The following is a 13,996-nucleotide window of genomic DNA, read 5'->3' on the forward strand; positions in this document are numbered from 1 at the left end:
TCTCGTTGTATGTCGGTTTCATCATTGTTGCTGGCGCTAACGATGCCTTCAGCACTACAATGGCAAGATCTGGATAAAGAATGTGCGCATGACCCTTACATTCAACAGGCGATACACAAGCTACAACAAGGAACATTACAGTCAGGGAAGTTAAGGGTCAGTGTTGGCAGATTGTGGTCTAAACAGCGGCTAGTAATTGCGACATCTGCAAAGTTCATTCCTGTGATATTATCGGAGTGTCATGACAGTAAAGTGGGAGGACATTCAGGGGTTTTTGAAGACATTGAAATGGGTACAACGGTCATTTTATTGGAACAAGATGTATCAGACGGTGCAAGAATATGTGGCGAGCTGTGGCATTTGTCAAACACACAAACACTCAACTTTGTTTCCAGTAGGTCTTCTTCAACCTTTACCAATTCCGGAGAGAGTTTGGGAAGATATAAATATGGACTTCATTGAAGGATTACAAACGTCAAATGGTGTGAATGTGATATTGGTGGTCATTGACAGGTTGAGTAAATATGCGCATTTCATTGCGTTGCATTATTCGTTTACTTCAACAGATGTGGCGAGAGCTTTTATAAGATATATTGTGAAACTACATGGGTTTCCAAGGAGCATTACTTCGGATCGAGATAGTATCTTCTTAAGTACCTTCTGGGCAGAAACTTTCAGATTGGCTGACACCAAGCTTAAGTATAGCACTGCGTTTCATCCTCAAACGGATGGACAGTCTGAGGTTTTGAACAGATGTCTTGAGACGTATCTGCGATGCTTTGCTTCTGAACATCCGCGTACATGGTCGAAGTTTTTATCGTGGGCAGACCTATGGTACAATACCACATTTCACAGTGCTCTGCAAGCGACTCCATTTAAGGTTCTTTATGGTCGTTATCCTCCTTCGTTGTTACCATTTGAACCGGATCTACAAAGAATTTTGAGTTGGAACAATCGTTATTGACGCGAGATGAAATGTTGATAACATTGAAGAATACGTTAGCTCGAGCTCAACAAGTCATGAAGGAACAAGCAGATAAGCACCACAGAGATGTCCAGTTTGCAATAGGGGATATGGTGTATCTTAAGTTGAGGTCTTATCGACAACAGTCAGTGGTGAGGAGATTTTGCCAGAAGTTAGCAGCAAAGTATTATGGACCTTATCAGGTGAAGGAACAAATAGGTAACGCAGCTTATAAGTTGTTATTGCTGGCTTCATCCAATATATATCCGGTATTCCATGTCTCGCAGCTGAAGTTGGCCATAAATCCTCAGGAACAAGTGTTGGACTTGCCTCAGGTGTGTTTGGGACCAGATCAGATCGAGTTGGAACCTGCCGAAGTGCTGGATAAACGTTATGATTCACGAGGAGTTTTGGAGTTATTAGTGACGTGGGTGGGTAAATCTAGTGCTGAGAATACTTGGTTGCCTTATCAGGAGTTCATCGAGCAGTTTCCAGATTACAAGCTTGAGGGCAAGCTTGGTTTTGTTGGGGGAAGTGTTGATAGGTTCAAAAAGGCTTACTTCAGGAGGAAGAAAGGAAAGGAAGTGATTGTAGAGAAGGAAAGGAGTGACGTGGCAGGAGCCGTTGGAAGTTCGAAATAAAGAAGAGAAGGAGCAAAGACTCTGATAGAGGGAGAGGGTTTGCCGTTAGTTTGTTATGAGTCTGTAACAAGAGTATATAAGCAGTAAGCTAGTGAGAGGAAGAGGTATGCTTGATGTTGTTTGTTCTTAGGCGTGATGAGTCTAGAATACACAGTCGCCATGAGACTGGTGATCGGAGCTTGCTCGTTATGAGAGTATTACTTTAGATCACACTCAAGCTGTACTTGTATTTCTCATTGATAATAAAGAATTATTCCTTTGTTCATTGAGTTACAGATAGTTAAACCTATCAGTTCCCTATAGTCAAACTATCTTTGATATTACGTGTATACGCACACTAATTAACCTAATGTGCACACTACCACAATCGAATGGTATGTCGATGTAGCACTTTAGGATCGAATCCACAGAGACCAATACTTTATCTTTATGGGATCAATATCAAGCTAAAACAATATGTGGGTTTTAAGATTTGAGAGTTTCATGAGAAACAAGTAACAAGATTAATTAAAGAATACAGATAATTAAAAATGCTAGCCTAGAGTGGTTTAGTCGGGTGTTAAACAAGTATGAGCCAAACAATTATTCAAGTTCGATTAAAGACTAGTCTAGAACTCGGATCACTCAAGTAGAACAGCCCACTGTCGTGGAACTGCCCCCTATGCTGATCGATCTTGATACCTAAACTCTCGTTTGGATCAAGATGCGACAGCAAGCAATAGAGATCAAGTCTGATATGTTCACAAAACACCCTAATATCTACTTTCGCTGATTAGGGATGCAATGCTCATTCAAGTTATGTCTAGCAACCTATAACACTTTTGATGAATAGATTAAACCTAGAATCAGGCACTAAGTGGTTAACTTGATGCAAGCCTTAAGAACAACAGTGAATGAAGACAATCGATTTATAACTTATTTATGTCAAGCTCACGGATCTAACACCCTAACACCCTAGACTAAGCAAGCTGACTACTCAGCCATGGAGCAAGAAAACACAGAGACAAAGATATAAAGCAACATGAAATATGACTGAAATAATGTAATAGGGTTCAGGGGGTTCTTCTCTAAATCGAGAGAGATGGCCTTCTCCCTTTACAAAGTGGCAAAATCTCAAGTCTCCAACTCTAAGGTCTGGTTTCTTCTCAAAGAAAAAACGTAGAATGATCAGGAAAAACAGAAAAAGAAGATATATCAAAGCCACAGGCGGCTGGGAGAGAAAATAGAGAGATTATGGCAAATCCCGAAATAGGTTGTAGTTTTCTTAAAAATCTCTGCCGCTGGAACATGCACTCGGAACAGTCACTCGGGTTGCTCCGCTATCCGGAACAGTCATCAAGACTGTTCTGCGTGAAAATCACCAAATTGCACTGTTTTCTGCCTCTTTTGTTCCAGCTGGTCCATCTCCCATCCAATGCAACTCCAGACCTGTAACGACTCAAAAAGGACTAGGAAGACTCGATAAAGACTTGAAAACAAATTGAAAAGCATATATACAAGATGTATAAAACACCATGTATCAATCTTACTTGCTCACTAACCGAGCTATACTCGAGGCTATGGAAGGAGAGAAGATGGTTCTATGTGGTTGATCTCGACGCTTCAGAGCCTGATCTATGGCTTGCTTTGATTCAAGCTTTTAACTCCAGGCCTGAAGGTCCACTCCGCATTTGAGAATCACTGGCGTTCATCACCACAAGGAAGTGCTTGATCAAATGGCTCATAGACTCATCGAGGAAGCAGAGAAACTCGATTTCCCCTTTCAGTTTAGACGTAGATCAGCTGCGTGTTAAGACAGGAGAGGCCTTAGCCGTCAGTTCGGCTCTTCCGTTGCATACCTTCTTGGCCTCTGACTCTGATATGAGGAACAACAATGGACACAGCCTGAGTGGTGACTCGGCCTCATCTTTGCCTCTTTCTAATTCAGGAAAGATCGATAGATTCCTCAATGCTATTTGGGGTTTGTCTCCAAAGATCATGGTGGTCACTGAGCAAGACTCAGACCACAATGGCTCAACATTGATGGACTATTCGAATCAGTCTACACGTATGCAGCATTGTTTGATTGCTTGGAAAACAAAATTCCAAGAACATCTCAAGATAGGATCAAAGTGGAGAAAATGCAATTTGGAGAGGAGATCAAGAACATCATAGCGTGTGAGGGATCTGAGAGAAGAGAAAGACATGAGAAGCTTGAGAAATGGAGCCAGAGGATTGATTTGGCTGGTTTTGGGAATGTTCCGCTTAGCTATTATGTCATGTTGCAGGCTAGGAGGTTGCTTCAAGGCTATGGTTTTTATGGGTATATGATCAAAGAAGAGAGCGGTTGTCAAGTGATTTGTTGGCAAGATCGACCTCTATACTCAGTATCTGCTTGAAGATGCAGGAAGTGAAAGAAGATGAATGATATGAACACTTGTGTGTTCTCTTTTGTTTATGAGAGCAGGGTCCCTTTCTTTTGTTATACATAGGGGCACAATCTTAGTTGTTTTGTGATTGTGACAAATGCTTCTTGCTGCCTCTGCATATATTGCTTCTTTGAGTATTCAGCAGTGTATGTGTTTGTTGGTTCATTTAGGTTTGATCCAGATTATACCAAAACCGGTCGGTTCAAATTCTTCAGTCATGGATCTCAAAACTCAAAACTGTTGCAAAAAGTAAATTTGACTTTCACTCAGCATATGATTCTGTTGTTAGTGTTAGGCCTGAGACTTTTATCCGAGATCCGGATTCGATCCGACATTCGATCCGGATCCGATCCAAAAATTCGGATATCCGGAGGGGCCGAATCCGAATCCAGATCCGGATAGTAAAATGTTGGATCCGTCAAAGCCGGATCCGGATCCGGATATCTTGATTTTTTAGTCCAGATATCCAGATCCGTAAGTTTTATTAATAACTATTTCAAAAATAATAATATCTATATATAAAAACTAACTTTATTTAATATATTTTCATTTTTATAATAGTATATGTAAATTTTATGTAAAATTATACATAGAAATATCAAAAACATTCTATATTTTTTTAGTTTTAAATTATCTTTAATATTTTATATATATTAATATTATTTATTTATTTATTTTAAGGATCCAAATCCGGATCCGGATATCCGCCGGATATTACAATTTTTAGAAGGATATCTGACACCCGGATATCCGAAAACCCCGGATCCGGATAAAGATAGTAAAATTATGGATCCGCCGGATAAGGATCCGGATCCGGATACCTTAAAATTATGGATCCGCCGGATAAGGATCCGGATATGGTTTGTCTTAACTCTTAAGTTCTTGTTTTTGGTTTCGTACGTTCAGAAACCTAAGTTTTAATAGTATATAAGCAATGACATTTCCAGTGAAAAACAAAAAGAAAAAAAATTAATTTTGTTTCCATACCACTATATTCCTGTAAAAAAAACTACAGTTCATGTTACATAAATATTTATAATTCTATTCATTTTATTCCTTTAACTGTCATTATTCCATTTGTTTTAGGGGAAATTGACAAATATGATCCATAACTTAATTTTAAACATAAAGATCTATCCCAACTTGAATCAAATGCAAAACTAACACAAGAGGCTAGTGAAATTACAAGTAGTTTTTATGACCAAACGAAAAAAACAGAATGTACTTTTACGAATATAACCCGTGGAAGTCTTCTGGGGGCTTTGTAAGTCTTCTGGGGGCTTTGTAAGTCTTCTGGGATAAGACTTTCAATATTGTAGATCTTAAGAATAATTTATAAATTTTATTAAAAATATTTTGATGGGGAAAAATTGAAATTATGTAATTATAAACATATGTAAATGATATAAATTAAGATACAGTAAAATTGAAAATTTTCCAACACATATGAGTAAATGTAGTGAGTCATAGTATTCTTTAGTTTATGTTTGGTAACATATGTTGTAGTATTGTTTGTATTTTTAGGGTTAGATTTTGGAAGCTTGACGGTTTTTGGAAAAATAATTTGACTTATATGTGTTTAGTTTCGTGTATATTAAACGCTTTCAAGTTTATTTTAAGTTTAGTAAAGTGTTTTTTTTTCTTTCTGTTTTAGTTAGTTATTTAAGTTTATGGTATAAATTTAGGGTCTAAAAGACTTCTAATTTTGGGCAAGAAATATATTTAGAGGTAGAAGATTTCCAGGAAGTCGTCTAATAGAAGACTTCCCTGAAAGTCTTCTGAATCGAAAATATTTAACCTAAATGAAATTTTTTGTCACCATATATAAAGAAAATGTACACATCACTTTTCCTCTTAAATGGCTGCAACAAAAATATAATGATTCTCAATAAAACTCTCCAACCTCTCTCTAATTTCTTTGAACTTGAAAACATCAAACTTTATATGAATTTTTAATTTTTTTTGTCTCATCTCACTACTTTATTTTGTTTTTGCAGTTTTTTTATTACATGGTTCTCATCTTTCCACTCTTTTAAAAGTATATCTATAAATGTTGGATATTTATTTTTTGTGTTCTATAAAGATCTATCTAACTTTCTATTCATTTTCTCTGTCTTGAAGCCATTTGAATGTTTTTGGATATGCAGGTTTTTCAGATCTGAGTCAAATTTTGGAAGTTTTCAGAAGTCTTCTAAAATATATGCGATAGAAGAGTTCTTGGAAGTCTTATGAGAGAGTCTTGTAAAGCATAATTCCCTAGAAAACTTTTAACGGAGACTTATCTCATGTTAAGTGGAGTCCAAACTTATCTTTGTGGAGGAATAATCTCTAACTCCATGTGTAATAGTTTTATTTATGACATGTTTTGAGATTTATGTGTGTATTTTTTAATTGTGAATTATTTTATAAATTTGAAAAGATATTAATGAAATTTTTAGTAAATATGTTCATGTTTACAATATTATCTTGCCAAAAATACTTGAATTTATTGAAGTTATTCATACAACTTCAATAAAATAACAAGCTTTTAAAGAGGGCAGTCCTAGGTGTATTGATGCATGTCATCTTAGCTTAATCACGATTAAAAATTAATTAGCTAATCAAATTAACGTTTCATTTAAACGTGTTCTTGAAACAATCGATATTGGATTTGTGTATCTTTCCGCATTATCTACTTTTGAGTATAGATTGCGATTTTGTCATCGAACACTGCTTTCCATAACTTTCATGGCTGACCGTGACGTATTTTTCAATGCCATTCCCGATATAGGTGCTGCGATGCCACTTCTTGGTAACATCTTGGAACTCAGCATTCTATTTCCCTTTATCAAAAACTGAGAGCAAGTTTGCTCATGTAAGCATTCAATATCTTGGATTCGTATATTTGCTAGTTGTGTAATCTTCTATGCCTGGCGATCAAATACATTTGCTATATTACAAAAGCAAGCAGGGGCTTTTCTAATGATGACTGAAACACTTGTTAACTTTTTTAATATATTTTTAATCTTGAGATCATGAAGTTCTCCCTGCCGACAAACCAACAAGCAAAGAAAGTGGACATTTTTAGTTTCAATCAGTAGATGCATTTTTGGCCGAATTATTGAATTGGGAGCCACATGATAATGATTTAGGGGAAAGAATCAGTCTTTGATCCAATACTTATCACGTAGTTAGTGCAAAATCAATATTCGCTTGAAACAAAATATATTTTGCTTAGTTGAACCAGATCAATATTGATTTTTGAATTGTTTTTAATGAATATAGATTTGTGAGATAACTTTAAAATATAGAAACTGATTATACACAAGATAAAAGGCTGCATATATTTATGGTATAAATTTAGGGTCTAGAAGACTTCCTGCAAGTCTTTTGGGCGAGAAATATATTTAGAGGTATAAGATTTCCAGGAAATTTAACCTGATTCGAAAATATTTAACTTAATGAAATTTTGTCTCTATAATAAAGAAAATTTATACATTCTCTCTTTTCCTCTCAAATGGCTGCAACAAAAATGTAATGATTCTCAATAAAACTCTTCAACCTCTCTCTAATCTCTTTGAATTTCAAAACGTCAAAGTTTATATGAATTTTTCGTTTTTTTTTGTTTCATCTCACTAATTTATTTTGTTTTTTGCAGTTTTTTTATTACATGGTTCTCATCTTTCCATTCCTTTAAAGGTAGATCTATAAATGTTAGATATTTATTTTTTGTGTTCTATAAAGATATATCTATCTAACTTTCTATTCATTTTCTTTGTCTTGAAATCATTTGAACGTTTTTAGATATGCAGATTTTTCAGATCTGAGTCAGATTTTGGAAGTCTTTTCAGAAGTCTTCTAAAATACGTGCAATAGAAGAGTTCCTCAAAGTCTTATGACAGAGTCTTGGAAAGCATAATTCCCTAGAAAACTTTTAACGGAGACTTCTTTCATGTCAAGTGGAGTCCAAACTTATCTTTGTAGAGAAATAATCTCTAACTCCATGTGTAATAGTTTTATTTATGACATGTTTTGAGATTTATGTGTGTACTCTTTTAATTGTGAATTATTTTGTAAATTTGAAAAGATATTAATGAAATTTTTGGTAAATATGTTTATGTTTACAATATTATTTTGCCAAAAATACTTGAATTAATTAAAGTTATTGATGCTTTTAAAGAGGGCAGTCCTAGGTGTATTGATGCATGTCATCTTAGCTTAATCACGATTAAAAATTAATTAGCTAATCAAATTAACGTTTCATTTAAACGTGTCCTTTTTTTTCCTTTTTCTTCTCCTCTCTCTACATATTATACGTTTGGAAACTAATTTTTCAAATAATAGCGTAGGAAATGTTACCAATCGTGTAAGTGTATGGGCCGAGTGATTTGAAGGATCACTGTGGGCCTAAAAGTCTAATAGAAAACAAAGGATATAGAGAGAACGATGCGAAAACGCAGAAGACGCTAAATGGCGGCAGCGATATCATCAGCGAATTGGGCGTTTGTTGCCGCTGCAAAGCGTGGACGACGACAATGGGGAACCATTCCTTTGTCCTGTAGTTCGGGACCAAACACAAGAAAGCTTGTTCTATACTCGAAACCAGGATGTTGTCTCTGCGATGGACTCAAAGAGAAGCTTCAAGCTGCGTTCTCTCTCTCCGGTCCTGATTCGCTCCACCACGTCACTCTTCAGGTCTTTCGCAACCCACTACAAATAATTGATGTCCAATTCTTGGATCCTCGTGGATTGATTTGAGTTCGTTAAAATTGATGTGATTTTTGTTTGTCATTGAACATTGTTAGGTAAGAGATATCACAACGAATCCTGATTGGGAAAGGGCTTATCAGTATGAGATACCAGTCCTGGCCAAAGAGAATTCTGATGGCAAAGAGGTGTGTGTGTTCTACATTTCAAGCCTTCTTTTGTTATGTAGATTTCTTTTTCTTTTTTCTTTTCTTGCAAGATTGATTCATTACAAAATATTTCTTCATGGTAGGAGATTTTGCCAAGGTTGTCTCCACGTTTAAGTGTGGAAATTATACAAAAGAAGTTACTTGCTGCTTTTAGTTGATCAATAAAACATGTGTAAGGTGTGTATACTCTTTTACTCTCATCTGCAAGAAAGTGATTTTTTTTTACATCTGTTTCATTTATATATATGCAAATGGTGCATTGTGTGGTCTTTGACTGACCCATTAATTTGAATGACAACAAGAGTGATTTTCCAGAATTGTCTTCACAGATTACTTTGCCTTTCTCTGTAATTTGTTGTTGTTTTTGGATTTTTAGTTTTGATTTTGAGATGCTATTTGGGTATTCTCTTGAATTTGAACATCTGAAATATTTTTTTTCACGGAACTGCCAGTTCTTGAAACAATCGATATTGGATTTGTGTATCTTTCCGCATTATCTACTTTTGAGTATAGATTGCGATTTTGTCATCGAACACTGCTTTCCATAACTTTCATGGCTGACCGTGACGTATTTTTCAATGCCTTTCCCGATACAGGTGCTGCGATGCCACTTCTTGGTAACATCTTGGAACTCAGCATTCTATTTCCCTTTATCAAAAACTGAGAGCAAGTTTGCTCATGTAAGCATTCGATATCTTGGATTCGTATATTTGCTAGTTGTGTAATCTTCTATGCCTGGCGATCAAATACATTTGCGATATTACAAAAGCAAGCAGGGGCTTTTCTAATGATGACTGAAACACTTGTTAACTTTTTTAATATATTTTTAATCTTGAGATCGTGAAGTTCTCCCTGCCGACAAACCAACAAGCAAAGAAACTGGACATTTTTAGTATCAATCAGTAGATGCATTTTTGGCCGAATTATTGAATTGGGAGCCACATGATAATGGTTTAGTGGAAAGAATCAGTCTTTGATCCAATACTTATCACGTAGTTAGTGCAAAATCAATATTCGCTTGAAACAAAATATATTTTGCTTAGTTGAACCATAAGATTGATGATGGTCTCTTATCCTGAATTATCCATTATTTTCTTACCGCTTTATAGGGGGAGTGATGAAAGCAATTAGCTAGCTTTTGGTCAAATCCTTGTGTGCTTTCCTTGGCACAATTGATATGCGGTTTCTCATCATTTGATTGCATATACCTCTAATTATAGTGCATACAATTCTACTCTTTTTTTTTGTCATTGGCAATTGATAGTTAGCATAAAGTTCAGGGTTAACTTCAGGACCTGATTCTTATTTGAATTTTTATAAAAGTTCCATAATTTGTTATGAGAACTGTAGACTAGAAAGACTCGATAAAGACTCAAAAACACTTTAGAAAACATTGTTAGAATGTATCAAAAACACAACATATCAATTCTCCCAGATTTAGATCCTTGTTTGTCCTCAAACAATGCCAAGTATCAAGAACACGTAGAAAAGTTTGAAAGTGCGGAAACTCTCATATTCTCAGCAACTATATTTTAACCACGAATCTCTGAACCATACAAGCAGTAAAACTAGGACAACACACCCTTACCGGAACCCCACTGACTACTGTTCAAAAATCAGCTTCATACTCTACATTTCAAACCTGAAAAAACAACACTATCGAAACAAAACTCTCTACATTCATTTAAGAGTAGCGTGAGCTTCTCATCACAGACACATATTCAAGGTAGACAGCCTAGTTGTGAAACATGCTATTTAATGGTGGAGTTAAGAGTGTTTAAGGGCTACTATTTCATTGGAGAGGATGTAGGATATCGCACAAAATGGCAAGAGAAGATAGATCCATTGATGTCAACATCCTCTACTAATTTTTGCCTCCTCGGGAACAACTGCTCCGTTTTGAATCAGCCATCTGGATGCTCAGATCATCTGCATGCTCTCCAATCTTTCAACTTGGTATCCACTCTTTTGCTCGACCTTTCCAGTGGCTCATGTTTCTTTGATTTCTTCCCTTTCTCCATCACCTTTTTTCGTTTTTTTATTTGAAGACTGATACGGTCATGTGACGAAGAAGGAGGTGATACATGATGGTTCTGAGTGCCACTGGTGGTTCTGATTTCGCAACCATTCTGGTTCTCCACCCTTGCTCTTGCGCAGTTCATTGGTTATGAAGCGGTTGCTCCCTTAATCTACATGTTCTCCTTTCTGACTGAATTTCTGCAGCAGTAACGAGTAAGAAGCTGCATTAATCCTTTCCTCTCCGACCTTTTTGCACATATCTGCACATATGACACGGAAAAACAAATGCATGAAGGTGGAATAAAGGCTAAGGTGCAGGGTGGGAACTAGCTAAAGATGAGCTAACCACTCAGGATCAGCAAGATGGATAAAAAGGATAAGAAGTCCTGAGTGTGTTCTCGTTTCTCTGATCTAATGTCCATAAGAAGAAGAATTTCAATCAAGATTAGGTTCAAGTTAGGTGGAGTTAAGTCTACCCAGTGTAACCTGATCGGCTGAGAACTTCTGGAGAATCAAGTGAGATATGTCAGGGTGTTCCAGGTCCACATGTGTGTCCTTCGCCACTGCTAAGGCCACTGAATAAGATAACTAAAGCACAAGGTGGTTAGTGATCAACACGGAATAAGGTCCTAATTGCACAAAGTTTTGGCTGACTCAATCCTAAAAACTGACTCAAACAGACCCAAAAGAAAAACAAAAGAAAGAAACGAGTTAGTAAACGACGAAAATCCTCCCCCATACTTACTTCACAACGTCCTTGGTGTGAAATAAAACAGAGAGAAGGTGAAAACAAAAATAAACATTTTCTTTTTGTGTGTGAGATACTTACCTGAGTGGAGCGGGCGCTCCACAAAAATTATGGGTGTTCCATCGCAAGATCTTTGCCTGGAGCAGTCACTCCTTTAACAACCCAAAATTTTTAAGTATCTCAGATTTTTCTGCTTTTTGACTTTAAACTCAATAAACAAAAACGAAAAATAAGCAAACAAAAACAAAATCAAGTTATATTTACACTTACCAGTGGGTTGCCTCCCACCAAACGCTTGGTTTAAGTCACTAGCTTGATTTGGTGACATTAATCAGTCGGTTTGAGCATGAGGGCTTGTTCCAAAACAAGCTCCACAATCAGAAATGTTCAGCTTCAAAACTCTGCTCAACAACCCCTTCACAACAGCTTCTCCTTTCTCTTTCAGCTCATGTGTGAGAATTAATCTGACTTTAGAGAAAGGTTTAGAGGTACCTTTGCACTTTACCTCATACTCAATAGATTTATCATCACACAAGCGAGGTATCAAAGTTATCATAGGGTCACCCTTAACCCTTTTCTTCTGAACTTTTTCATTCACCTTTGCATTCCACTGAGTTTCTTTGTATCGTGAGGATCTCCAACCAGGGCTTCTTTGATCTCAGCCTTTTCTCCAAACTCCTTACGAATAATTATCGGTTGTTCTCCATTAACCACTGAGATGCAAGAGGCGTATCGGATTTGTGATCTTGTTGGGACAGTCTTGTAGAAAACCTTCTTGTTGATGTTGAAGAAGGAGACTCTCTTATTAGGCAGGTCGATGATTGCTCCCATTTTAGCCATAAATGACCTTCCAGAAATCAAAAGCATGTCATGATCCTTGCTCATCTCAACAACCTGAAATTTGATATGGAGCATACAGTCTCCTACTTGGACATGAAGATTGCGAATGGTGCCATAAGGGACTCTCGTGGAAGATTTTCCAAAAGCCAGAGTCACTAGAGAAGGCTCAACATCAACAATGCCCAGTTCGTCTACAATTGCCTTTGAGACAAGATTCACACTATACCCAGAGTCACAAAGAGCTTCTTTGAATTCAACTCCAGCAATGGAACATGGAAAATAAATCTTTCCAGGATCATAAACCTTAGGCAATGCCTTCAGTGATGGTGTCAATGCTTCAATAAAGCGAGCTTTCATTTCCCCACGAGTTTCTCTGCAATGTTTGAAAACATATGCAATGGCTGAATCTCGCAAGCATGTTCAAATGAGATCTTTTGAGGAAGCCTTCTCACCATCTTCCTAAACTCAGCCAGCTGCTCTGCACTAATGGGATCCATCAAATGTCTAGGTGGAATCGTATAGGGAACCTTAGGAACATAGACTCGAACTGGTGGAATCTCATCAAGTTTGTCAGGAGCAGTCAATTCAGAACTAGCAGGGTGCTCTGTTCTCTCTTATGCGCCTAGAGCAGTCTCAGCAGACAGTTGCTCCGGTTTTTTTCTCTCAGCTTTCTCACATCTCAGTTCTGTTGCATTACAATGCTCAGCCCTAGGATTCATCATATTCTTTCCAGGAAGGGTAAGGTACCTTGCTGCTTCTTGACACTTTTAGCAGTTTGAGCAATCTAAGCAGCTATTTTCCTTATGTGGCTAGCAACAGTATCCTACTTTGTACTCAGGTCGGTGTACATGTTGTACATCCTGTTGTTGATGTCCGTGGTAACCTGATTCATCGCCTTGGCTTGAACCTGCTGACTCTGTAACAGCTGTTGCATCATTATACCCAGACCCTTCAGATTATCTGGTTGACTGTTCCCGACAGCTGGAACAGCGTGGTGGTTGCTTTGCAGTTGTTTCTGGGTCTGGTTCTGCCCGGTCGTAGCTTGCTCCATGCTGAAAATTTTAAGTGATCGATAAGTACGTTTCCTTTATTTATTTGGCATATATAAGTTTCCTAAATCGACGCAAAAAAAATATCCTAAATCTTATATATCTTCAAGAATGTATTAAAGAACTATATATATTGTGACTTCTTTCCAAACAATATGGTTAATAAATGTAAATGAATTAGTAATATCTTTAGAATATGTAAACTGTCAACATTTCTACAAGCTAGAAAATCGTATTTTAGTGTTTAGGTAAACTATTTAATTTGTACTGCTATATTATGTTTTTTGTGGCCCTGAATATACAAAAAAAATTAAAAGGTTTAAATTTTTTGTATATCATGAATATACGAAAACAAAAAAAAATTAAAACTTAAAACATAAAATTTAAACCTTTTACCGATACAAAAAATAGTTATTTAACCTTATGGAAGGC

General features: G+C 36.6%; 1 protein-coding gene and 1 pseudogene across 1 annotated transcript; both read left to right on the forward strand.

The window, feature by feature from the left end:
• The first annotated feature begins 2,556 nt into the window (after nt 1-2,556).
• On the forward strand, nt 2,557-7,028 carry LOC117134041 (annotated as a pseudogene).
• A 1,385-nt stretch (nt 7,029-8,413) lies between these two features.
• LOC103849538 lies at nt 8,414-9,753 on the forward strand. The gene is made up of 4 exons (XM_009126292.3): nt 8,414-8,687; nt 8,798-8,887; nt 8,992-9,085; nt 9,505-9,753. The coding sequence occupies exons 1-3, from the start codon at nt 8,463-8,465 to the stop codon at nt 9,064-9,066; spliced, it is 390 nt and encodes a 129-aa protein (XP_009124540.1). The 5' UTR covers nt 8,414-8,462; the 3' UTR covers nt 9,067-9,085; nt 9,505-9,753.
• The last annotated feature ends 4,243 nt before the right edge of the window (nt 9,754-13,996 follow it).

Source organism: Brassica rapa, chromosome A05 (genome assembly GCF_000309985.2).
Source record: "Brassica rapa cultivar Chiifu-401-42 chromosome A05, CAAS_Brap_v3.01, whole genome shotgun sequence".
Taxonomy (NCBI): Eukaryota; Viridiplantae; Streptophyta; class Magnoliopsida; order Brassicales; family Brassicaceae; genus Brassica; species Brassica rapa.

Excerpts from the sequence above, each read along its gene's own strand:
- LOC103849538 (XM_009126292.3), top strand. The coding sequence starts at position 8,463 with ATGGCGGCAGCGATATCATCAGCGAATTGGGCGTTTGTTGCCGCTGCA. Across the intron at positions 8,688-8,797 it reads TCCACCACGTCACTCTTCAG|GTAAGAGATATCACAACGAA; the intron begins GTCTTTCGCAAC and ends GAACATTGTTAG. Across the intron at positions 8,888-8,991 it reads AGAATTCTGATGGCAAAGAG|GAGATTTTGCCAAGGTTGTC; the intron begins GTGTGTGTGTTC and ends TCTTCATGGTAG.